This window comes from Amblyomma mixtum, chromosome 2, assembly GCF_055824585.1.
Source record: "Amblyomma mixtum isolate Tamu chromosome 2, ASM5582458v1, whole genome shotgun sequence".
NCBI classification, from domain to species: domain Eukaryota; kingdom Metazoa; phylum Arthropoda; class Arachnida; order Ixodida; family Ixodidae; genus Amblyomma; species Amblyomma mixtum.
The window spans coordinates 81,592,250-81,619,061 of NC_143013.1; the positions used below are offsets into that span (position 1 = coordinate 81,592,250).

Sequence of the window (26,812 nt, forward strand, 5' to 3'; positions counted from 1 at the left end):
TCGGAAGCGCTCGGAAAGACACGCTGAACGCTACGGCAGCTACGGCGCTGCGGAGACTCACCATCTTTTCCTTCTTTCCTCCATGCTCACCATTCTCTCTCCTCCACCTCTCTCCTCCTGCGATGCGAGCGCCCCTCGCGGGTGACAAGAAAGTAGCCTCTGTAAAGAAAGGGCTTTGAACGTCCGCGGTGGTGGTCCGCGGCTCCGCGCCGCAGTAAACGTGGTGGTAGTTGGTGGTAGTGCCACAACCGTGGTGGCCGTAGCGTGAGCCCGGCACTTTTGTATCGCGATGCACCGACCTTGTTGTTGAAAGGTATGTACAAGTATTTTTGTCAGATTATGCTCCGCAGCTGGTGTTTATATATGCTTCACTTATGTCGACGTGACTGTAGCGATGCGCTAAGTTGAAATGACACGATACAACGATGACTAACGACTGTTTACAATTCAACAGAGATAAACGATCCAAGTACGTTTTCTTTCTTACCGCGCTGTGCGGTGAAAAAGCAAAAACAAAAAACAAAAGGGACATCGAGATATGTGTTGTAAGCACCCGGGCGAGGTTACTTGATTTGATTTCCATCTTTCGGGCCACGGGAACGCGCGGTCCTTTCCGCACGCGTTGCTTTGCTCTCGGACGGCGAAGCTGCAGTAACTTTGTCGGCAGTGAAATTCCAAGTATCCCGATTTGGACTTTAAAGCCACTGTTGGTGCCAGCCTATCAGGAGCCAAATTTTCGGAACACATCTTGTGAAAACTGTTCACGGACTGCTGATGGTCGTAATCATGATGGCCTGCTTTACAAGTTTGAAGGCGTTGAACTCTTGACAACTTTGATAACGCTTTTTCTGTTTTGCTGACGTCATCAGTACCTTATAAAGTGCAAATAAGTTGTACGAGTGCGGACGCGTTTGCCGGTCCGCCCGATGTAAACTAACCGATCACGCAAGGTGAATGCATGCTGTAGACGACTCCGTGCTGACCGTTTATTGAAATTGTCTTTGGGTTTCTTCGCGCTCGCGTAAGCTGCCTTCTTACACGTCATTAAGTACTACTACCTTCAGGTTAAGCACGCATCAGTTACTTTTTGCGTTTTTTCTACTTAGTTTTGCTTATGTCCCTGTCCAATAGTATCATGCCACCAAAGCCAGCAGGTGCAGCCCATACGGCTTTTCCAAGAGCAGGAAGGAGTTAACTAGTAAAAAAAGCACATAGAACAGCGTCAAAAACAAGCATGTGAAGAAGTCTTTTTTCAAGTCAATGAAACAACATCTGGCAGGATAATATTCCATCCCTTCATTTTTCAAACAAACTAACAAAAAGTACCTAGAGCAGTCACCCTTTTTCACACATTTAGATTATGCTATCTCCTTGTGAAAATATACGTGAGAACCTGTGTACACTTGTGTTTATCCAAACCATTGTTTCATCACACTGGTTTGGATATGAGAAAACTTAAGTTCTCAATTTTTTTCTTTGGTGTTTTATTTTAGTAATGATCATTTGGGTGTATGCTTGCTTCCTGCCATGCTGATTTCTTTGTCATAATTAACCAGCATAGAGCGGACAACCCTAATTCACGTCTTCAAGCTTTTCACTGATCTCTGCAGTATACGGACCCCATCACACACTGATGTGATTGAGGGATTGAACTGCTCTTTGCGATTGGGAAGGAAATTACAACAGCCGTGTTGAAAGAGACCTAGATTATGGGCTGCCCATCATGAAATGTAGTATGTGTGTTTGTTCCACGTGATGTGTGGACTGAAAATAACTCCCGAATACTTCAAATGTGTGAGTTCATCTTACCTGCCATTTATTTCACATGTGTGCAGTACAGAAGCTTGTCTCCTTGTGAATATTGTGTTGAAGAATTTCTTTACATTTGTTACCGGTAAAATTTTAGTTAGCTCCTCCGACTCGCTCGTTCTGAGGAAATCACTTGTGGTCTGTAATTAAAGAGAATACTTATCAGAAAGCTTATGAAGAGCCGCTTAGGGCACGACCCTTCTTCTAGAGTCAGTGTGAAGCAAGAACGCTGGTCACAGTGCAACAATTGTAGACCTGATAAGTGATGTGCTTCCTTTTATTGTGCCCGGGTATTCATTATTTCTTTGAGGACTTTATTCAAGCAGCATACCTTCATTTTGAAAGCAGGCTTTTAGGAGTTTCTGGGATGAGCTTGCTGCTTGTCTCTTTAGCCTGTCCCCGTGAGTTGCACTAAAGAGCATGCTTTGGCTAGATTTCAGTGAAACTGAGAGGTTTGGATAACACTGTTGGTTCAACGTTTGGGGAATAGCCCAAGGGGGGAGTAGCTATGTAATAAGGGAGTAATTATACTCATTATCATCCCCCCAAGCGCAGCCATATGGCTATAAAGGAAAGCTATACAATCTCCTCAGGAACTTCTAAGGTGAAGAAAAATTAATCTTGGTACGGGGTTTGAACCCTGGACCATCGCCTCTCCAAGGCAGTCGCTCTGCCAATTGAGCTAATGAGCAAGGCAAGCATATGATAAGGGAGAGCAAATTTTTTTGCCCAGTGATTACAGAAATCCCCCAAGGTGGAATCTACCATATTCTTGCTGTTCCGTCTTGCTCAGTTGATATAGTGGCTGCCCCGGTAAGGCAGTAGTCCCCGGTCCGAACTCCGAATCAGGATGAATTTTTCTTCTACTACGAGGTTTCTGTGGAACATCTATAGCTTTCCTTTGCAGCCGTATAGCTACACTTGGGTGGCTTCTAAGGAGTAATTACTCTCTTATTGGATAACATTATTGGGCCAGGCCTGCATTATCTTTTCCTTTTGTAGAGAATGTGCTGTAAAAGGCAGGGGAAGGTGAGGTTACGTGTAGGGCACCTGTAGGCAGCGCATTAATAGCTTCTGCTCCCCTGAGTGGACTGTCACTTTAGCTGTGGCGGTTGCCTAACCAGTCCTGTCAGAACAATCCAGTCCACATTGAGTCAGAATTCTGCACTTATAGCACCATGCCTTGACCAGCTTGTATTTGGAGCCTCTTTTTATTTAGCAACTAAAATGAGACATTCTGTTCAGGTGATACTGTTCTTTAGGGCACCTTTAAGAGAAGGAGCTCTTGCTTCACTGAGTGAACTCTCTGACTGCTTTTCAGGCTTTGTGAACAGCCGACGTTAACTTAAAATAAAACGATAATTATGGTTGTTTCAAATACAACAAAAAGGAAGGGATAGTGAGATTAGGCTTTACTTGCATTTCTTCGCATTGAATACATGCCTTGACGGTTTGCAATGCAGGCCAGGGCCATGTTATCACCGGCCGACCTCTTCTCCTTTTCCTCTCATTAAAATTCCTTTCTCTCTCTTTCTACATTGCGAAATTGTGTGCCTTTATGCATTGCACTGACAACTTTTGCATAATTCGAGTAGACTGCAGTGTCTCTTCATTAGATAGAGTAGTCTTGTAAACATCACTAATAAAGCATAACAATGTTTAAGCAAAAAGAGGGCATGTAAACAGTTTCAGTGCCATACAAATGGCAAATAAATGGGACTCCTCATTTTGAAAACAAGACAACAGGTCCCCGTGAGGCTAGTCTCTTCGCTTTATTCATTTTTGTTAGCTTGAAAACTGAAAAAGCTTGTATTCTAATCACTCTTTACTATCATTAACAAGTTAATTTGTTAATTAGTCTTCCTTACATTATGCATATATATGTAAGTAGTAATTTTTAGTTAAAAGCAATTAGTGCACGAGTTGCCCTTGAAGTTGCTAGCACAGCTTCATTTGCAGTTAGTTGCACTAGTTGAGTGAGCTGAACTGAACACTGTGTTCACATTGTGCTTTCTGTGTGTCTCATTAGATAACATCCAAGCCCCTGATTAATGCTAGGTTGTCTAATCCTGTTTTCTGATCACGTAAGCCAGTGCATATGGTCAAGTTGATAATTTAGTCTATCACTGCACATGTGGACTTCAGGTACAGACTTCAGTACTGCACCTAGAGTATGAAATAGTGGTGAGGTTACATAATCTGAAAAGAAAACCGACAGACCCGGAGTGTAGTTCAGTGTGCACTGACGAACATTGCAGGTTTGTACCGATCATGGCGTTCTTACTCCACTACACAGCAAAGTTGCCTGCTTCTTTTTACTAATGATTTAGGTGGCTTCATTTCCTGGCAACTGCACTCATGCAGAATTGCATTGAAAAGTGAGTTGGTTGGAATAGCTGGATGCAGCTGCTTGTCTTTATTGCTGAAACAGTTGGCTGACATGGAGTTCAAAATCAAATTATGACTCAAATGTGTCTTCATAAAGCTCATGAAAGGGTTTCAGCTATACTCACACTGGTGGCTGCCTGCCTACTTTTATTTACTGGTGATGCTAGCCGCTGTTATAATGCACCTCATGCACATGCTTCATCTCACGGTTGGAAATACAACCTGATTGTGTGGTGCATCTTGTCCTTTGTTGATTTAAAGCAAGCTTATCAAGGGCCTGTGGTTAAATTAAGCCATCATTGTGTCCCTGTAACCTCAGCAGACAGCTCTAGTATGTACTGCTAAGTTGTTCAGTTGATTTCACCAGGCCATTTCTGGCACACTTGTACCCTGTATCTTTAAATTAGCTGCTATGCTATTATGGCATAGCACCTTGTACAGGACAACGCCATGCTTACTTATTGCCTGCAAGGAGCCTAAGCTCTGTGACTTGAAATTGAAGCTGTAATACGCTGCTGTGTGTTTCAGTACATACTATTTCTGGTAGTGATGAATAGCTTCAGTGCCTCAAATACAGTTTAATGTGCACTTATAAAAGGTTCCTTAGCAGCTGCTGCTTGTATTTTCAAATAACATATTATTAGCCATATAACACTCTATTTGATCTTGTTAGTGATATGTAATCAGAAGCTTTGCTTTTTTGAGAAGTGGTGCACCTTGCCTCTGTCAGCTCAGATATTTGGCTCATAGTGTAATTGCACCTGAAGAGCCTTTAATTCCTGTATTCACAGAGCAGCTGGTCGAGAAGAATTAAAAAAGTTTAATTAAGCATCCCACTTTGCTACCAACACCTTTTGAACGTCTCTGAGGCATCCTTTTTTTATCTTGGGTAGACTACATCTGCTATATATTCACCCACAGTTGTTCATCTAATGGTGAACCTGATTATATAGCTATAATATGGTTGCTACTGCTGCATATGGAGGAGACTTGGTAGAGGTTTTAAAAAATATTTTTGGAACAGTAGTTACACAGCTCCATAGCATGCAACATTTAAAGTATCATGACGTAAAATTTTCTTTTTGAGAGCCTTAGTGCACTGTACAGTTCAGCATAAACAAGCAGAGCAGAGGGCAAGTAATGGACAACTTTATGTCTGCTTGATTGAAACCAGTAATGATAACTGATATTAATACTCGAGTCAAGAAGAGCATCTCCAGACGAGCCACTGGAGAGCCCTTTATCAGTAAAATTATTCCTACTCTAAATTTTTTGGCTATTCATTTTCTCATCGCTGTCCTGTAAAACTATATGTCACCAAAATTTTCCTAAACACTTAAAATAAACTGAAGAGTAAAGGAGCTAGTTTGTAAGGTAATACTACTGCTTCTTTGAACTCCAAGAGCAATGTAGCACCATTTTTGCACTGCATAAGTTTCTGTTTGCATCTGTAAGATTATTTATATGAGGCTCATTGTTCTGACCGAGAAATTAATGCCAAAAACCCTTGTAAGTGATCTATACTAGTAATGTAGTAATATAGAAAATAATAGAAGCGATAAAATTATTACTCAACTTGTGCAACTCATACAAGGCTGTATTAAACAAATACAGAGCTCTTTTAGAACTATTATCTTGAGCAAACAAGAAATTTAATACGTAGCAGACTGAGTGACTGCGGTATGTGTACTCTGTTATCGATAAAGTGCGTTCATGAGTTGGACATTATTCTCCAGTGGAAATCTTGTGATTCGTTCATTTATAGATGTGTGGGGTTGGCAGGAGTAGGAATAAATGGTAAAGGGGCAATAATGATGAACAGGCAGCAGAATGAACCAAACAGAGCCATGATATTTCAGTGCTGTATTTTCTGGTCTGTTCATTAGCTATTTCAAGGGTGGAAATGCCGTTCCTTTCTAATTAGAATTAGGTTTGCAATGGCCACACAGATATTCTTCCCACAGTCTCATGAAGGCGTCGAGCTAGTACAGCATACTTAGAGTGTTTCAGCCCTTCAAAAATAGTGAAACTGTTGTTCTGAATCACCAAAAAAGTGAAGAAAGTTTCTGAAAAAAGCACGTCAAGCTCATTGTGGAATGGGCTGCCACAGTTATCTACGAGATACCACTAACTTATGGGAGAGTGTATTAGGTCAAACATGACACTGCATGAAGGATCGTGCATGGACATGCGAGATATTGTTTTCAACGGGGAAGGGGGCTCAAATTTAGCTAAGCGCTCTAGTGCCTGCGAAACGTGTCCATAGCTGGACAAGTAAGATTCTGGCTAAGAGCCGTGTGAGTGGGATAGCTTTCTGGAGCTACCAATGAAGTTAGATATGAACCAACTGGGCCTATTTCCAGCTTTAGCTATTGGAAGCTTAATTCACAAGGAAAAAATTGGATGGACGATCAGACAATCTGAATCAAGCAACGTGCATAGCAGTGATGATTTTCCCTGATTGCTTTTATGATGCAAAATTTCAAAATGATGCTTTTGCTGGTTTTCCAATTTTACCGCATCGAAATGCTCGAATTTCATCAGATCATTCCGTATTTCCATTTTGCTGGTTGATCTGAACTTGCCGCAGTGATGCATTCCTTTGATTGGCAGGCACCCCTGAGCTTGCCGCAGTGTCATTTGCGATGGATGACTAACGCTAATGTTTGTCGTTATTGTTTCTGCGAGATCATAACCCACCTGTACGCATATAAGCTGATGTAAGTGCTTACAATTATAAATCTCCCAACTGAATGCCATCACTTCATGGAATTTGACGGAAGCTTTGTTTTAAGCGTTCACGCGGAGGATTGGTATTCTTCGCCAGGACCGTATAGCCTTATGATCGGCGCATGGCCGCGCTGTTCTCCGCAGCGAAGAGACACTTCCGCTAGCAAGCAAGGGCCCTATGCTATAACTCTCTACAGTTATAGCATAGCGTGATGCGCGATCCGCTGCCGTGAACCTCCGTGGGACACCGCAACGTACGCGCTGATTGCTCCGACGCGGCAGGCGTACAGCTGCTGACCAGAGCAACCGCTAACGGGAACATGGCGACATCTGGCGCCCTCACGCGGAAGCGGACCGCGCTATGCTATAACTCTCGATAAATTATCGCATCGTAGCTGCTTTCCCCCTTTATTATCCTCGCTACCGGCGCAGTGTCGTGCTCTCGGCCATTGATGCCTCGCTCTTAGTTTTATGCCTTGCTGTCTTCATCGCCTTGGCGATGGGCACGAGGCTCCACCCCTGACGGCAGATTCCCGGTAGGGGAAGGGGGGAGGGGGTACAGTAGCAGTGCTTTCGCACTAAAAGGGTAGTGAAGTATCAGCGAGACTTCAGTTGCGCCGATGCGTCGCGAGCCAGGCATGTCAGAATGTAAAAGGAAGGTTGGGCAAGTATATAAGGAAGCAGTTCTGTAATGGCGGCTAGTTGGTTTGTCATCTTCAGTTTGGCGCGCTATACTTATGCACAAGGACTGGTTACAAAAAATAAGACAAGACAGGTACGTGGTCGATACGGCGTACCTGCCTTGTCGTGTTTTTTGTAACTAATCCTTATTCCTAGGTATAGCGCGTCAAGCTGAAGAAGTATATAAGGATCAGACGGCGACGGGTCAGAGGGAGAGGCATTTTCTCCACACTAGCATACAAGGAGGGGCGATCGGAACGGGATGGTTCAGAACGGGGCTTGTGTCGCTCGGTGGAATCGCTACTTTCAGTACGCTCCGTCGGAGCAGTGGGCAGAGCTGACTTGTCGAACTAGAGCTAGAAACTGAAGTCGGATACAACTCGAGAACAGAGCGGCAGATTCCCCTCAAAAGAGACCCCGCAGCAGGTAGTGTGAACTGATTTTCGGTACCCTGTGGTTTACCCCATTATGCTGCGGTTAATCTCCTTTTATCCGCCACCCCAGTGCAGTGTCATGCTATCAGATCTGAGGGGTTTAGCCATGGTGTCATGAAAATCGGAGGACGCCATTGGCCGGGGGGCCTGCTTTGAGGGGGACTTGTTGCTTCCCTCTTGTATCCCACTTGAGGTGCTTGCGCTTGGGCGACGCTTTTCGAAAATGCAGATCCACCGAGCTAGCGACAGTCTAAGCATATCGGGACTTGACTCGACGAATCGTCAAATACCGCGTTTCTTCGCTAGACTTCTTTAATTCTGGCGAAAGTGGCGTTCGAAAATGTCCCACCACGAGCGGTAAGCCTCTATCCATCACTCGCATGCTTTTTTCGTTTTCTTTGTGCTTAAGACTAACGCATAACATGCAGAAAAAAAAAGTGAAATAGAAAGGCGGAGAGTGTTGTCCGATATCATATGGCTCTGAATAGATGGATGTTTGGTGTGTCCCCTTTCAAACGTGGTGGTGGCAGGTGCTACCGTACTCGGCATTTCTTTTTCATTACATTTCTCTAAATTCATCTGTCAAATTCAAAGGTCTACTTCACCGAAAGTTTACTTCGGCTAATTTTACGCTCGATATATCGCGCATGTTATGAATACTATTTATTTTTGATATTGTGGCTGTGAAGCATCTATTATTTTAGTTAGAGGCGTTCAAAAAACTCTATAGCAGACGACACAGTCCCCTAGCGGTGTGTTGGACAACTAACAGACCTGACCGGAAATGACGCACCATTGAGACACTGGCATCGCCAGCTCGCCAGTTTCAGGCGTTCTTAGGTCAGTGAGCGCCCCTTGTAAGCCGTTTTTCTGGCGCGTTTCTGGCTGTTCTCATCGCGAAGCCCGATGGCCTCCGAGAAAAATAATTGCTGGCATCATGTCGACGAAGTGCGTGGCCGTGGAAAGGAATACGAGAAATGCGGAGAGCACCATTATATACCTCTCGGCTACTGCCCTTCACACCCGATCTCGAAAGCTGGTGTCAACTGTCTGGAGCTCAGGCTTTAACGTGAATTCCCCCCCCCCCCTTCTTCAAAAAAGATAACAATGGTGGGCGACTGACGCTTCTCCCTAGCGCTAACCCCTTTTGTGTACTGTGCGATGTCAATGCACGTTAAAGAACCCCATGTGGTCGAAATTTCCGGAGCCCTCCACTACGGCGTCTCTCATAGCCTTAGTCGCTTTGGGACGGTAAACCCGATAAACCAAACCAAACCTTTTGTTGGGAGGGCTTTGTCAATAGTCCTCTCCCGGTCTACATCACGCATCAGGCCACCCGCGTATTTCTGCTCCGATCTTCAAAGCATGCCGCATACCGAGGGCGCTATAACTGAGATAATTGGGCTATAATTGAGATTTCATTTCATTTCATTTTAATACCTTAAAGACCCACTGGGGGTATTACATAAGGGGTAGGTACAAACAGTCAAATGAACAAGTGTTATGTTGAAAAATGGTTGGTAACAGCTTCGGCGAATGTGGATGGGCATGAGATGGTAGCGATGTCATTGGAGAGGTCGTTCCAGTCTACAGAAACACGGTGAAAAAAAGAAGCGGCACAGGTAACAGTACGAGCACGGGGGCGAAACACTTGGAAAGGATGACGAATGTGGTGGGATATGCCGGCTGGTGGGGCAATGTAGGGAGCGCAGCGCAGCGAACTATGAAAAAAATTTATGGAATAGGCAGAGGCTAGAAATACGACAACGAAGTGAAAGGGGCGCTAAACTGGATTCCGCTTTTAAAGATGTTACACTGATATCGTACGAATAGGAGGAATGAATGAATCTGGCTGCTCTGTTTTGAAGTGACTCGAGCGCATTGATTAGGTAAACTTGATGAGGGTTCCAAACTGGCGATGCGTAATCTAACTTTGACCTGACAAGAGATTTATATGCTAGTAATTTTACCTGTTGTGGGGTGTGGCGAAGATGACGTCGTAAGAATCCGAGAGTTTTATTAGCCGAGGAAATGATGTTAGTAACGTGAGTAGCCCATGATAAGTTGTTACACAGCGTGACGCCTAGGTATTTGTATGATGAAACGGACTGCAGGTGAACGTTAGCGACTACATATGGGAAATCAAGCGGGTTACGGCGGCGGTGGAAGGACAAACGTTTACATTTATGAGGGTTCAGTTCCATTAGCCAACGGTCGCACCATTCCTGTATGTGGTTTAGGTCATCTTGAAGGTATGTTGGGTCGGAGGCGTTAGTAACTGTGCGATAAACAACGCAGTCGTCAGCAAACATGCGAATATTAGAGCACACATTGGTCGGTAAGTCATTAATATAAATTAGGAATAGAAGCGGGCCTAGTACAGAACCTTGAGGGACTCCTGATGTTACTGGTAGCGGATTGGAATTTTGATTGTTAACAACGACAAACTGTGAGCGATTAGTCAGGAATTCTTCTATCCATTTTACTATGTCGGGGGGCAAGTTCAAACGGGAAAGTTTTAGGATTAAGCGTTTATGAGGTACCTTGTCAAATGCTTTTGTAAAATCCAGGAAAATGGTGTCGGTCTGTAGGTTAGAATCGAGATTAGCATGTAAATCATGAATGAATAGGGCTAGCTGCGTTTCACAAGAAAAACCTTTCCGAAAACCGTGTTGAGACGAATGGAAAAAATTGTTCGAGTCGAGGAAGTTTATGATATGAGTATAGATGACGTGTTCCATTAGTTTGCAGGGTACGCTAGTAAGGGAAATGGGTCGGTAATTTAACGGCGAATCTTTGTTACCTGATTTGTAGACTGGAACGACCTTTCCAGTTTTCCAATCGTCCGGTAGTTGACCTGTTGAGAGTGACTGGGTAAAAAGTAAGCATAAGAACTCGGCACAAATATCACTAGTGTTCTTTAGAAGTTTCGAGTTAATATTGTCTACACCAGATGAAGATGAGATTTTCATGTTTCTAATTAAGGACGCAATACCCAGTGAAGAAAATGCGACTACCGGCATAACATGCTCAAAGAGTAAATTAGATGTATGAAGTTGTGTTTCGGTTTCATTAGTAAAGACGGATGAGAACGCTGCGTTGAATAAAGTAGCGCACTCAGAGTCGGTCATAGCCGCGCCTGATTCGTCTTTGAGGGTAATCGCGTGTTCATGATGAGGGTTAACGGCTTGCCAGAACTTCCTGGGGTTATCGCTGAGCATATTAGGAAGGTCTTGATGAAAAAAGCTGTGCTTGGCGTCATGGATAGCAGTTTGATACGATTTTTCCGCAGCGCGGTACTTCGCCCATGCGCTTTGCGTTCCATGGGCTCTTGCTGAGCGGAACAGGCGCTTCTTTTTATTTTCCAACCTTTTAAGACTTTTAGTAAACCATGGTTTGTGTGGATTAGCGTGGAAAGTTATTTGGGGAATGAATGCATTGACTAGGACATCAAGTTTATTCTTAAATGCTAGCCAGTTCTCATGAATACTTCGTGAATGAAAACTTGAGGAAAAACTTACGAAAAACGCTGTCAGTTCGGCATTCATTATATCATAATTACCTTTGTTGTAAAGGCGGATTGTTTTATTGTATTTTGGGCGCCTAATTGCTTTAAGGTCGATGTTGACATGCATAGTTTTGTGGTCACTAATCTCAGGGAGGTACGTAATGGGCTGAACGCTATCTGGGCAATTAGTCAGTAATAGGTCTAAAATGTTCGCACAGTTTTGTGTTACGCGCGTAGGTTTGGATATTACTTGAATAAGGTTAAAATTGTAGCAGAAATCTAGAAATTCCCTTGCTTCGCCATTATTAGTTGTCGGTGCGGGCTGGTGCTGCCAATCAATATTAGGAAAATTAAAGTCGCCAAAGAGGAAGATGTGTGCGTTAGGGTGCTTCGTGATAAGTTTACTTACGGAATTATTAAGCTGACAGGAAAAATCACGAGAGTTATGTGGAGCCCTATAACAGACACCGAGTAAAATCGTGTGTGGCACAGCGTGGCAGTGGAGCCATAAGATTTCCAGATCGGACGAGTCGTCAATTATCGACATTGATAACTGCTGGCTCACCGCTATCAGTACTCCCCCTCCTCGTGAGTCCTGGCGGTCTTTCCGAAAGACTTGGAAGTCTGGCAAGTCAGTTAGTACTTCGCTATCTGTGATGGCACCGTTCAACCAGGTTTCGGTTATTATCAGTAGATTGCTGCTAGATGACAAGACAATATTGGAAATAAGTTCGCGCTTGGAAAGGAAACTACGTATGTTGGTGAACACAGCGGACAGGGGAACATTTTTGGGGCGGGTTTTTAGTTGTTTGCGAAGAGATGATTGCTAATCTGATTGTGGTGTAGCGATTGTTATTTCTTTCACAGTTTGCGAGATCTCATCAAAAATGTAGCGCCTGGGACCGATATGTAAGGTTTTGTACCGTAGGGCAAATTTGTCGGAATTAGCTTTAGCAAAGGTGACTAGCTGCTTGCGGACGCTACGAACTCTGTGGGAGAAGTCTTCGCCGACACTGAATTTCGTTCCTTTAAATTTGCGGCCGTTAGAGAGTATTGTGTCTTTGATTTTGTATGAAATAAATTTGACTATTATTGGTCGAGAGCGGTTGGGTTCATGGCGGCCGAGTCGGTGGGCACGTTCTACTTCCTCAGGATGAATGGTTAAGCTCAAGTGTTGAGCGCAGTGACGAATGACCTCTCCCTCAGAGTCCGCAAACGTTTCGGAGGGGTTAGAATCGGGAATTCCATCAAATATGAGGTTGTTACGGCGGGATCTATTTTCACTATCGTCAACTCGGGACTCGAGGGTTTCAATCTGACGAGATAGCCGAGTATTTTCAGATTTTATAATTTCTAACTCGGATTTTATGGCTGTCATGGCTTCCAAATGTGTCTCAAGATCGGTCATGCGCTTACTTAAACCAGCTATAGCACCGTCAGTGGATATAAGCTGGTTTTTAAGACCTTGCACTTCGGAGATTAGTTGAGTTTGACCGGCGGATAAGGTTTTTAGTTCTGCGAATAAAGCCTCGAAATTGTTAGGTCCTGGGTTAGTTTCAATATCGCCTGCCAAGATCAGCAAGCAGCGAACAACATGAGCGCATTCAAGCACAAGAAAAATGCAGCATTGCGGGCTCGGCAGCTGCACTAAGAAATAATTGCTACTTTTCTTAGCATACAAAGAATGCGGATAACTAACCTGCATGATGTAGACAAACGAATTAGTGGTGTGCACGCTTGCACAGCCACCGAGCCCACAAAGCGGTGAAGGCGGTCGATCGTCGCTTATATTTCCTGTGGCTGATGTTGCTGGTGATGAGGCTTTCCAGGATGGGCCGGGGAAATGGTATCCAGGGGGAGGCGCTGCCGGGCATGATGAAGGGATGACGTCGGGTTGGGGCCATGCGAAGATGCGATCGTCACTGCAGTAAACTGCAGTGGATGACGTGCTTGCTGGGGGAAGGGCCAACAACACCGGAATCAGGGCATTAGTAACGAAGGCGAACACCTGCATGATGTAGACAAACGGATTAGGGGTGTGCACGCTTGCACAGCCACCGAGCCCACATAATTGGAGGGGACTATAATGCTTCAACCGATGTTGTACCTGTTGTACCCTTCATAATGCCCTATGCTTCATTATCACGGCATCTTTTCGGCCTTTCGCCCAAGCAGCCCGTTCGTGATTTTCCATGTATATTTTATCTAGTGAAAAAAGAAAAAAAGCTCAGTGGCAGGCAGCGGCGATTGCCAAGCTGTGAGGCGCCGGCCCTCTGCATCCCGCCCTCGGCTAGAAGTTTTTTTCGTTCCTAATCGGGCGGAAGATTTCGGAGCGTTTGGGATAAGTTCGGCTTGATTTTCTTGCCCGGGCTCTTCGGATCTACGCCATGTTCGGCTGAGCTTGCCCAACATAGGAGCTAAAAACGCTTCAGGCTTAAGAAAAAAAAAGATATAGGTCCGGATCTGACCTCCGGGCTGCACCGCGGCCCCCATTCCGGGGCGCTATCCCACTACTGCGACACGCGGGAGCTTCTGCCTGCTGCGTCTCCGCCCTGGGCCGGTCCGCTCCTCCTTAGGCGACCTGGCCCCCATTCCGGCCTCCGCCGGGGGGACCATATCGACGCCCCGCTTAGCGCGGACGCCCCGTCGACATGGGCGACCGCGGCCCAGGACTCCCGGCGTCAGCCCGTCCTCTAGACCTCGCCTCCAGGTAGCTGGATTACAGGGGTACGCCACGACCCCCGGCCGGCGTTTTAAAGGCGGCAATCCTAGTTAATCTCACTTATTCCTACTCTCTCTTTTTTTTTTATTTTCAAGCACTTAATTGTTGTCCCAAAGGCAGGAATCTAAACACGAGGTCACAGAAACCGAAGCACGGGCGCTTGGCGAAACCGACCTTATGTTCGAATCCAGCCGCCGCCACGTCAGCCACGGCAAGCGCGCATCGCGTTAACTAAGTTGACACACGGCGGCGCCACACGACCACTACGAAGTGTACGGCGGGACTGTCAGGTTGTTCGAACTGTCGCAGCCAGTCGGAATACATCGGCTTTTGTTGCTGGCTCCTCACGTTCTGTTTCTTTGAATATTTAGTGCGCATGTTATGCGATGAACTATGATGAAACCGGCGATATCCAAATGAAAGCACGAGAGGCTATTTGTTAAACACGCTCCGAGACAGGCAGTGGCGATTGCCAAGCTGTAGCCGATACTGATCGTTTTGCAGCGCGGACTGTTTGCATCACGCTATGGGCTGAGTAATTTTAGTGCCAAAGCACTTCTAACTCATCCCCAGCTATTTAGATGATGTCTCACGCGAAGAAAATGCAGCCTCAATGGGTGAGCATGGCAACGGATCAAGCAAAGATTAATTTTCAGGATGGCCGCACGGTAAGAATGGCAACACATGGTATGGCACATGAGGGATGTCCCAAACATGGTTAGGACCACACGAAATTGGACCTTTGAATGACCTTGGCCGGTTTGAACACGTGCGAGACACCAAGCCAAGTTAAATTTGGGGATGGTCCTGCAGAGTAAAGATGGAAACACATGGTATGGCACGTGAGGCATCTGCCAAATACGGTTAGGACACCCGAAATTTGCCCTTGGAATGACAATGGCCGAATCTGACTGCCGGTGAATATGTGTGACCTCGGGCTTGACCTAGTCTAGACAGGCTTGACCAAGTCTCCGAATAGAATTTGTTCACCTCCAAGAATTGGGCTGACCCACACCCGGAATTTCAGGGGGCCCACACCCGCGAATCGGAAAATTGAACTGACCCACCTTGGGAACCGATCTGCGATACTCCCAAAAAGTACTTAACCCATGCGCAAAATTTGGGCGGGAGCCCCGGAAAATTTGAGAATTGAGTTGACCCACGTTCGGCACCAACCTGGGACACCCCCAGAATGAGCTTGGCCCACCGTGCTTTCGTACAGTATTTCGTGCTTAGCAATGTTAAACCACCAGACATTTTTTTTTCTGCTTCCTCCCAATCGGGCAGAAAATTTCAGAGTGTTTTGAACAAGTTCGGCTTCATGTGCTTCAGATCTGCACGATGCTCGCCTAGTCTGCCGAGTATGGGAGCTAAAATTTTTTCATGATTCAACAAAGGAAAAAAAATAAGATCTAGGTCCTGATCTGACCTCCGGGCTGCACCGCGGCCCCCATTCCGGGGCGCTATCCCACTACTGCGACACGCGGGAGCTTTTGCCTGCTGCGTCTCCGCCCTGGCCCGGTCCGCTCCTCCTTAGGCGACCTGGCCGCCGCCGGCCTCCGCCGGGGTGACCATATCGACGCCCCGCTTAGCGCGGACGCCCCGTCAACATGGACGACCGCGGCTCAGGACTCCCGGCGTCAGCCCGTCCTCTAGACCTCGCCTCCAGGTAGCTGGATTACAGGAGTACGCCACGACCCCCGGCCGACAGCTCGAGAAGAGCAAGGGTGTTTTCTCCCTACTTGTTCACATTTTTTTTTTTTGCCCGGCGGAGGCCGGCGGCGGCCTCCGCCGGGGTGACCATATCGACGCCCCGCTTAGCGCGGACGCCCCGTCAACATGGACGACCGCGGCTCAGGACTCCCGGCGTCAGCCCGTCCTCTAGACCTCGCCTCCAGGTAGCTGGATTACAGGAGTACGCCACGACCCCCGGCCGACAGCTCGAGAAGAGCAAGGGTGTTTTCTCCCTACTTGTTCACATTTTTTTTTTTTTGCCCGGCGGAGGCCGGCGGCGGCCTCCGCCGGGGTGACCATATCGACGCCCCGCTTAGCGCGGACGCCCCGTCAACATGGACGACCGCGGCTCAGGACTCCCGGCGTCAGCCCGTCCTCTAGACCTCGCCTCCAGGTAGCTGGATTACAGGAGTACGCCACGACCCCCGGCCGACAGCTCGAGAAGAGCAAGGGTGTTTTCTCCCTACTTGTTCACATTTTTTTTTTTTTGCCCGGCGGAGGCCGGCGGCGGCCTCCGCCGGGGTGACCATATCGACGCCCCGCTTAGCGCGGACGCCCCGTCAACATGGACGACCGCGGCTCAGGACTCCCGGCGTCAGCCCGTCCTCTAGACCTCGCCTCCAGGTAGCTGGATTACAGGAGTACGCCACGACCCCCGGCCGACAGCTCGAGAAGAGCAAGGGTGTTTTCTCCCTACTTGTTCACATTTTTTTTTTTTGCCCGGCGGAGGCCGGCGGCGGCCTCCGCCGGGGTGACCATATCGACGCCCCGCTTAGCGCGGACGCCCCGTCAACATGGACGACCGCGGCTCAGGACTCCCGGCGTCAGCCCGTCCTCTAGACCTCGCCTCCAGGTAGCTGGATTACAGGAGTACGCCACGACCCCCGGCCGACAGCTCGAGAAGAGCAAGGGTGTTTTCTCCCTACTTGTTCACATTTTTTTTTTTTTGCCCGGCGGAGGCCGGCGGCGGCCTCCGCCGGGGTGACCATATCGACGCCCCGCTTAGCGCGGACGCCCCGTCAACATGGACGACCGCGGCTCAGGACTCCCGGCGTCAGCCCGTCCTCTAGACCTCGCCTCCAGGTAGCTGGATTACAGGAGTACGCCACGACCCCCGGCCGACAGCTCGAGAAGAGCAAGGGTGTTTTCTCCCTACTTGTTCACATTTTTTTTTTTTTGCCATTTCCGTACACCCAATTGTAGTCCCAGCGCCACGAATGCAAACGCGAGGTCAGATAAACCGAAGCATGGGCGCTTGACGAAACCGCCCATATGCTCGAAGCGTGGCTCGAAGCCAGCCGCCGCCACGCCAGCCACTGCAAGCGCGCCTCACGTTAACCAAGCTGGCACGCGGTGGCGCCACACGACCACTACGAAGTGTACGGCGGGACTTTCAAGTGGTTCAAACTGTTGCAGTGAATCGCTACATGTCGGAATCTGCTGCTGAATCCTCTCGCTCTGCTTTTTTGAGTATTTACTTCGCGTATTCTGTTAAAATTGTAGTCAAGCCCACTTATAACGAACCTGACTTTTATGTGGACGGCCTTCGTTGTATCCGAAGTTCGTAGTAAATGGACTTCAGATATTACTGCAAATCCAACAAAAGTGGCGTTTATTTCATTATCCCTTTAATCACCAACCCTGTGCTGTACTTGTCATGGGAGAGAGTACCAATATTTCCGGTGACTACTCACTGGTCTGGCCGAACGTTGCGTCCCTACAATCGGTTCTCAGCGACAAAAGTCTGTAATGGAGCTATTTTATCGAGACGGAGTGATGCATTTTAATGTTGCAAAGCATTCACACTTTTCAGCGCCTATAGGTGGCGCGGCGGCATCGTCGTCATGGAGAACGGGGCGGTGATGGAGGTGCCACGGAAGCGCGCGCGTATGAACGAGCACGCAGCTCCCTGCCCTCTTGTGTTTGTCGAAGCGATCCTGCCGCTCGCTAACCAAATGCAGAGGCGCGTCGTATAGAATGAAACACCTTTTAATGCCAGCCATGTGATCCGTTAACCGCTTGAAAGCATACAACGCAAAGGAAAGCAGGGGACGAAGTCAACGCTTTCGTGTGCCTCTTTTCTGTCGTCCGTTGCATTAATTTGCGCTGAAACTTTTTAACGTGAATGGCTTAGTAATTGGCTTCAATCTACCGTAATATCAGGTATACCGTCCGCGGGCAGTGCACCTCCAAAAGCTGAAATTTTGCGCTTTGCGGACTAACTGTAGGCGCGGACAGTACAGTATCTTTCAATATCGCCGGATATGCAATGACATTCTGTACGGTTATTCTATTAGAATTTTATCATCCTGGAGTGTGTGCAGATAATTTTTATGCGCCGGTCGCACACGTTGCTCCTCTGGGCTATAAACGCGTGTTGCGGAAATAAACGCGCCCCGTAAAATGCTTCTTTCAGCTAAACGGGCGCATTGTTCGAGCTCAAATTTCGCATAGAAATGGCATTTGGTCGGCAGAATTGTTTAATACCACGTTTGCTTAGGGTACTTACCTGATTCGAACAGAATAAGTCGGATATTCACATCGTCTGCGGCGACGGCAAAGGAAATTAAGCTGCTCTGTCAGCTGGCACTGGTAGCGCCATCTCGTTTGTTGGTCGTGAAGAATCAGCAAAGGAGGGAAATTCTGGAGGTTTGAAGACGCTCTTTCAACTGTTTTTTTAATGCTCACAAAAAACTTAACTTGCTGAAAACTTAGTTTTGCCAAGCTAAGTTTTCTGTGACCATTAAAAAGCCAGTTGAAAGAGCGTCTTCAAACCCCCCAAACCCCCTCCTTTGCTGATTCTTCACGACGATGTGAATATCCGACTTATTCTGTTCGAATCAGGTAAGTACCCCAAGCAAACATGGTATTAAACAATTCTGCCGACAAAATGTAATTTCTATGCGAAATTTGAGCTCGAACAATGCGCCCGTTTAGCTGAAAGAAGCATTTTACGGGGCGCGTTTATTTCCGCAACACGCGATATGTATCAGACGCGGACAGTCTAGTAAACAAATTTTTTTTTCAGAAGAAATTTAACCCTGCGGACAGATGTGGACTGCATATTGTAAATTACAGTAATCAGCCACGTCCGCCACTAATGTATTTCTACAGAATTCGTGAACACGATAACGGGCGAAAAATGCAGAACGTTTCGCAAAACATTACTGTGCACAGCGGTCCGCTACGTTTAAATGTTTCATGAGCACCACGGTCAAAACATCTTCAACTGTTCACATTCAAACCACACCTTTAAAACACATATATGCAAACTCTGTAACCGGCTTGTGCTTTTTTTTTTCATTCTTGCCGCCATGGCTTTCAGCCTTGATCGCAGTGGGTTGAGATCCTTGATAGAAGTCATAAAACTCCGGACCGAGGAGCGCCGTAACCTGTCACGCTGTGGCGGCTAACTCACCGAGATAACGCCGGAAGAAATCTTTCTAGACGGGCTCACAGTACACGACCACGACGACCACTAAATTTGGATCAGTCACTTTATTCCCGATCCTCAGCTCCAAGCTTCAAAGTGCTTTCAATTTTTTGTACCTAGAGGAACTGTGCAGGCTCAGTTCATTTCATGCTGCACGATTTGTGCACTGGGGGACACTACACAAACGACTGCTTCCCACTTTTCGCGTCGGCACATCCACTGCGTGAAGCGTAGCTGCTTGCATTGCGAACGCTGCATGATCACCGGTCGACCGCTTCGGAAAAGAACCGTATGGGGGCGCCACCGTTGCTGAAAAGTGCGAATGGTAGCGTGCTGAAAACGCTTCAGGCCACCTGATTTTATAATCGTTGCGGCAAGCAGCAACAACTTGCTATGTAACAAAGCCAGCTTTCGGTGCAAGCCAATTAAGTGCCGGAAGCATCCAAAGCATGCGAATTTCACACCTGCGCACACAGCTTGACCTGCGTATTGAGTCCACGCTCCTACTGCGTCAATGTGTCTCTCATATTTTAATTTGCAACGCACTCTGCCAAGTCTCCCTCTGTGGGTATGTGCCACTCGAACTTCGCATTCTCCTCTGGGCCAGAAGTATTGTAATTTTCCTTTCTTTTCCAATTGTAAGGAGAATTTAGGGGCGTTTCGGATAAGTTCAATTTCACGTCTCTCTCTCCAGGTTCGCTATTATGGCTTCCTTCAGATATGCACGATGTTCAGCTAAGCTTGCCGAGCATAGGAGGTAAAAGCGCTTCAGGCTTCAAAAAAAAAAAAAAAGACCTAGGTCCGGGTCTGACATCCGGGCTGCACCGCGGCCCCCATTCCGGGGCGCTATCCCACTACTGCGACACGCGGGAGCTTTTGCCTGCTGCGTCTCCGCCCTGGGCCGGTCCGCTCCTCCTTAGGCGACCTGGCCGCCGCCGGCCTCCGCCGGGGGGACCATATCGACGCCCCGCTTAGCGCGGACGCCCCGTCAACATGGGTGACCGCGGCTCAGGACTCCCGGCGTCAGCCCGTCCTCTAGACCTCGCCTCCAAGCAGCTGGATTACAGGAGTACGCCACGACCCCCGGCCGATAGCTCGAGGAGAGCAATCGTGTTTTCTCCCCACTTGATGACAACTTTTCTTCTTTTTTTTTTTGCTATTTTCAAACTGTGTCCCAGCGCCACGAATGCAAACATCAGCACTTGACGAAGCCGACCATATGCTCGAAGCTAGCCTCCGCCACGTCGGTCGCGACAAGCGCGCATCGCGTTGACGAAGCTGACACACGGCGGCGCCACGCGACCACTACAAGGTGTACTGCGGGACTTTCAAATGGCTCGAACTGCCGCAGCCAGTCGCAACACATCGGCTTTTGTTGCTGGTTCCTCTCGTTCTGCTTCTTTGAATATTTAGTGCGCATGTTCTGCTATGAACTGTGATGAAGCCGACGATATCCAAATGAAAGCACGAGAGGCTATTTGTTAAACACGCTCCGATGCAGGCAATGGCGACTGCCAAACTGTAGCCGATACTGATCGTTTTACGGCGCGGAATGTTCGCATCGAGCTCTGGGCTAAGTAATTTTTACTGCGAAAGCACTTCTAGCCTATCCCGAGCTATTTCGATGATGTCTCACGCGAAGAAAATGCAGCCTCAATGAGTGTGCATGGCAATGGACCAAGCAAAGCTTAATTTTGGGGATGGCCGCAGGGTAGCAATGGCAACGCATGGTATGGCACATGAGGCATGTCCCAAACATGGTTAGGACCACACGAAATTGGACCTTGGAATGACCTTGGCCGATTTAAACATGTGTGAGACGTCAAGCAAAGCTTAATTTTGGGGATGGCCGCAGGGTAGCAATGGCAACACATGGTATGGCACATGAGGCATGTCCCAAACATGGTTAGGACCACACGAAATTGTACCTTGGAATGACCTTGGCCGATTTAAACATGTGTGAGGCACCAAGCAAAGCTTAATTTTGGAGATGGCCGCAGGGTAGCAATGGAAACACATGGTATGGCACAGGAGGCATGTCCCAAACATGGTTAGGACCACACGAAATTGGACCTTGGAATGACCTTGGCCGATTTAAACATGTGTGAGACACCAAGCAAGGTATAATTTTGGGATGGTCCTGGAGAGTAAAGATGGAAACACATGGTATGGCATGTGAGGCATCTGCCAAATACGGTTAGGACACCCCAAATTTGCCCTTGAAATGACAATGGCCTAAACTGACTGCCGATGAATCTGCGGGTCCTCGGGCTTGACTAATCTAGACAGGCTTGACCAAGTCTCAAAATGGAATTGGCCCACCTCCAAAAACGGGGCTGACCCACCCCCGAATTTTAGGTAGCCCTCACCCGCGAATCGGAAAATTCAAACTGACCCACCTTGGGAGCCGATCTGCGATATTCCAAAAACGTACTTGACCCACGCCCAAAATTTGGGCGGCCTACCACAGAAAATTTGAGAATTGAGTTGACCCACGTTCGACACCAACCTGGTACGCCCCCAGAATGAGCTTGGCCCCACGTGCTTTCGTACAATATTTCGTGTTTGTCAATGCTAAACCACCAGACATTTTTTTTTCTGCCTCCTCCCAATCGGGCAGAAAATTTTAGAGCGTTTTGAATAAGTTCGGCTTCATTTGCTTCAGATCTGCACGATGTTCACCTAGTTTGCCGAGTATGGGAGCCAAAAATTTTTCATGCTTAAAAAAAAAAAAGACCTAGGTCCGGATCTGGCCTCCGGGCTGCACCGCGGCCACCATTCCGGGGCGCTGTCCCACTACTGCGACACGCGGGAGCTTTTGCCTGCTGCGTCTCCGCCCTGGGCCGGTGCGCTCCTCCTTAGGCGACCTGGCCCCCAAATTCCGGCCTCCGCCGGGGGGACCATATCGACGCCCCGCTTAGCGCGGACGCCCCGTCGACATGGGCGACCGCGGCCCAGGACTCCCGGCGTCAGCCCGTCCTCTAGACCTCGCCTCCAGGTAGCTGGATTACAGGGGTACGCCACGACCCCCGGCCGACAGCTCGAGGAGAGCTACCGTGTTTTCAGCCCACTTTTTAACTACCTTTTTTTTTTATTTCCATTTTCGTACACCTAATTTTAGTATCAACGCCGCGAATTGGAACTTGAGGTCTGTGGAATCGAAGCATGGTCGCTTGTTGAAACTGCCCATATGCTCGAAGCACCGTGGCTCGAAGCCAGCGAACGCTGCCGCGCCTCAGGTTAACTAAGTTGACACGCGGCGGCGCCACGCGACTACAGGTGCCTGCGGGATGTACGGCGGGACATTCAAGTACAAATGGTCGCAGTCGCGACATGTCGGCATCTGCTGCTGGATCCTCTCACTCTGTTTCCTAGAGTATTTAGTGCGCATATTTCTGTATTGTCTCGACTGAACTTCTGCCCTTAGGCGCAAAACTGCATTCCCGAATGCCGGCACCGTTATTCCGTTCTCAGTAATTCACAGCTGCTGTACCCCCGTAGTGCTCTATGCTTCATTATCACGGCATCTTTTCGTCCTTTCGCCCTGGCATAGCCCTGGTAGTCTTCGTGGTTTTCCGTGTATATCTGTCCTTCGTTTACCCATACCCCAATATATTTGTACTTTGCCAGCCTATGTATCTCAAGGCGTTGTCGAGTACCGAGTTGTACCTTATGATAGTGATAGCTTGGGGGGGGGGGGGGGGGGGGGGCTTCCATTTGTAACGGGTAGATATATGCGTAATCTGACCGTATGGGAGGAAAGAAAAGGAGGAGGGAGAAAGAAAGGCAGAGAGCAAAGGAGAGAATAAAACAAATGGGTGGGTGGATGGAAGATGGCGTCCCCTTTGAAACGGGGTTGTGGTAGTTGCCACCATGGTCGGCTTTTTTTTCTTTCTATTTCTTTAATGGTGCAATAAATCGCTCTATAAATTCGCATCTAATGTAAATACGTTTTTAATCCTCTACTTCTAACCTGATGACTTACCTCTCTGCTTTTGAGCCACCAGTCTTCCAATCGCTTTTTGCTAGCATCCGCCACAGATTAATTCACATGACCATTGTTATCTGCAATCCCTAGGGCCTCAGGGAGAGTGACTGTGCCTCCGCGGGTGAACACCAGCACATTCGAGTATAAGCTGTTCAACTCTTTCCGCAGGTTTACCACACACTGCACGTGCGTCATCTTATTGGTTAAATTTGTATGGTAAACTTGGTCCCCGGTAAAGGATCTCCTTCCAGCCAGTGGCGTCGGTCGATTCCCATTACCCTATTAGCGTGACAATGAAGGGAGTGGCAGAAGAACGGGGATAATCCCCTACCTCCACAGTCGGGCATAGTTCCCTCTTTGCATTGTCATGCCTGTACCTGCACTGCCACGCTAGCAGGCTCCTGAGAATCAGTTAACACCATTTGCCGGAAGGGGGAACTTGCAGGTTCATGAGCTAGTAGGGTCGTGAGAATCGCCCGACGTCATTTACTAGAAGGGAGTCCTTTGATTGGGAAAAGCTTCCCCTTGTATCTGACTCTAGCACGCGTGTGCTAGTACGGAAGGCTGTAAGGCCCGTTGTTCATCTGCAAGCCAGAGTGATAATCCAAGCACTGCAGAAAGATGGGGAGGGTAAGGGAAATGAGGAGAGGTAATGGCAGCGTTGCGTCGTTACAGCATGTGTTCTTTACCTGCCCTGATCTTGGTACAGTGAGCTGTATCAGGCCGCCTCAAGTTCTAGAGCATTTAGTGGACTGCGGAAAGTTACTTTGAGCTTGAGAATGTTTGGTTTATGGGGTTTAACGTCTCAAAGTGATCTATGCTATGCTCCGCGGTGGCTCAGTGGTAAGGCGCTCGCTGAGCAGGAGTACCCGGGTTCGAACCCGACCACGTCGGCCGAGTTTCGATGGAGGCGGAACGCAAAAGACGCCCGCGTGCTGTGCGATGTCAGTGCACGTTAAAGATCCCCTAGGTGGTCGAAATTATGCCGGAGACCTCCACTACGGCACCTCTTTCCCTCTTATTTCACCTCCACCTTCCTCCCTTCCCTTGCGGCGCGTTCCAGGTGTCCACCGAGATATTTGAGACAGATATTGCTCCATTTCCTTTACTAAAAAAACAATTTACCTATGAGAGAAGCCGTAGTGAAGGGCTCCGAAAATTTCAACCACCTGGGGTTCTTCAACGTGCACTGACACCGCACAGTACACGGGCCTCTAGCATTCCGCCTCTATGGAAATGCGACCGCCGTGCCCGGGATCGAACCTGCGCCTTTCGGGTCAGCAGCCGAGCACCGTAAACACTGAGCCACCGTGGCGGCCTTTGCGAAGAATGTGTGCTTGTTCCGTGTTGAGTTCTCAAGAGTTAGCATTTATTGAGAGCACTTCTTTTTATTACAGCCGGCTGGACAGCTGAATCGACGCCCGAGGCAGATACTCGTGTGCAAGATGGAACGGAGACACAGATCAGCAGCCTCAGTAGACTGTGGGAACGAATGTGTCGGCAAAGGAGAAGAATCTTTACTTGTTCAAGGACAGCTACCACCGCGTGCTTGCAAGAACATTCGTACGACTGGTCGAAATAACCCGTCACATACAAACGGGTCTTCAGTTCCAGCGAAGCGAAATGGGTCGCGTCTCCACATATTGGCCCCCAACTGCATTGGCGCCCCATGCGCAGTCGTCATGAAAAAAATTAACGACCGCACTGCAAACGCCGTTTGTGTCAAATTGTCCGCTGTCGATGAGAACATTTTCATTAAGAGTGACTCACCAGATGTGAAACTACGGCCAGGGGTGGTTGTGTCGGCTGCCACTCGTGCCACGTTCCACGACGTTCCTAAGCCATCGGGCGACGTGTCCCCCACGAAGATGCCGTTTGGTAGCTTGCGGGCGCTACTAGAAGAACGCAGTGATGACTTGATCCGTGTGCGTTCTTTGTTTGCGGTTTAGTTTGACCCTGCGTGAATGGACTTTGTGTGGAAATGTCGTGAATGGTGCAGTGGTGTGCATGTTTGGGTGCGTTTTGTCAGCGTGTTTCGTTAATCATGTTCCTATTCCGTTACCTAATCATGTTCCTATTCCGTTACCTAGCTTAACTAGCAGGGTCATGCCGACCCAACCTTACGGTTGTTATTGCTATCATATCCGTACGTCAGTTTTTAAATTGTGTTACTTACGCTGTCATCAGTTCCACTGAGAATGCGGGAAACAGAAGGCGTTTTTATCGTTAAAAATGAAAACAGAGATAGGTGCGTTATTGTGCCGAAACGAAATTTAATTTCTACAATGTGGAAATGTCGTGAATGGTGCAGTGGTGTGCATGTTTGGGTGCGTTTTGTCAGCGTGTTTCGTTAATCATGTTCCTATTCCGTTACCTAATCATGTTCCTATTCCGTTACCTAGCTTAGCTACCAGGGTCATGCCGACCCAACCTTACGGTTGTTATTGCTATCATATCCGTACGTCAGTTTTTAAATTGTGTTACGCTGTCATCAGTTCCATTGAGAATGCGGGAAACAGAAGGTGTTTTCATCGTTAAAAATGAAAACAGAGATAGGTGCGTTATTGTGCCGAAACGAAATTTAATTTCTGCAATGTTTTCTACAATGTTTAATTTCTAATGTTTGCTACTAACTTTAAACTCATCTCCAAAGAAGAAAACGCACAATGTATGAAGCGCACTTTGGCGTCGCGCAGGTGTTCAGTTTTCGCGGGTCTCATTCAGTTTTAGGCCACTAATGCAGCCTCACATAGTAAACCACTATTCAATGTAGTGCTATACTGCTTTTAGTTCGTTTGCATTCTTCACCATGTATCGCTTGCAATATAAGACTGCAGATTTGTTTTCATTCGGCTGGCGATAAAAAAAAAAGCTTTTTTGCTTTGGGATGGGAGTTGCGGCATCCTCAGTGAGAAAAAAAAAAGCATCTCAGAGCGCTGTTGTGACCGCATTCCGTCATGACGGTTTCTCTCCAAGAATGAGCAAGTGATTCGACCACACAAGACGGCTCGTTCTTACGTGCGTGTTTTGGCAAGAGCTGTGATAGTCTCATTTTTAGAGCTGTAGTCATCGTTTATACTGTTACGTGGAGATTTACTACTCTGCTGTTAAACGGCCTCATAAAGTTTATTGAGCTCTTCTCGGAGTGTGTCTTGATCATTAATTCGCCGAGCGTGAAGCTTGAGCTTCAGCATTCAGTACAAACTAGTGACAAACCTATCAAAACGTAATCACCAGTCTGATTACGTCTACTGAAGAACAGAAACCTTTCCCAAAGGTCACCACTTTATCTGTCTCTTTTTCTTTTTCTTGCGTCATCCGCAGCCACATTATTGCAGCAAATTTGCTTATCTGCATGATCTCTAAACGTTGCCTTCAGCCTTTA

The 26,812-nt window shown here is 47.6% G+C and overlaps 1 protein-coding gene, 1 long non-coding RNA gene and 4 other non-coding genes across 6 annotated transcripts; 1 reads left to right on the top strand and 5 right to left on the bottom strand.

Annotated features, from left to right (window-relative positions):
- Window positions 1–96: 96 nt before the first annotated feature.
- On the top strand, window positions 97–26,566 carry LOC149359907 (uncharacterized). The gene is made up of 2 exons (XR_016288303.1): window positions 97–313; window positions 24,825–26,566. It is a non-coding gene; the product is annotated as an uncharacterized LOC149359907 (long non-coding RNA).
- On the bottom strand, window positions 12,246–13,564 carry LOC149359908 (uncharacterized). The gene has a single exon (XM_089569158.1). It carries the CDS (start codon window positions 13,562–13,564, stop codon window positions 12,377–12,379), a length of 1,188 nt encoding a protein of 395 aa, XP_089425284.1. The 3' UTR covers window positions 12,246–12,376.
- LOC149359909 (signal recognition particle RNA) lies at window positions 13,996–14,296 on the bottom strand. Its single transcript, XR_016289315.1, has one exon.
- Window positions 15,679–15,977, bottom strand: LOC149359910 (signal recognition particle RNA). The gene has a single exon (XR_016289271.1).
- On the bottom strand, window positions 20,229–20,527 carry LOC149359911 (signal recognition particle RNA). Its single transcript, XR_016289314.1, has one exon.
- On the bottom strand, window positions 22,171–22,473 carry LOC149359912 (signal recognition particle RNA). The gene has a single exon (XR_016289272.1).
- Window positions 26,567–26,812: the final 246 nt, after the last annotated feature.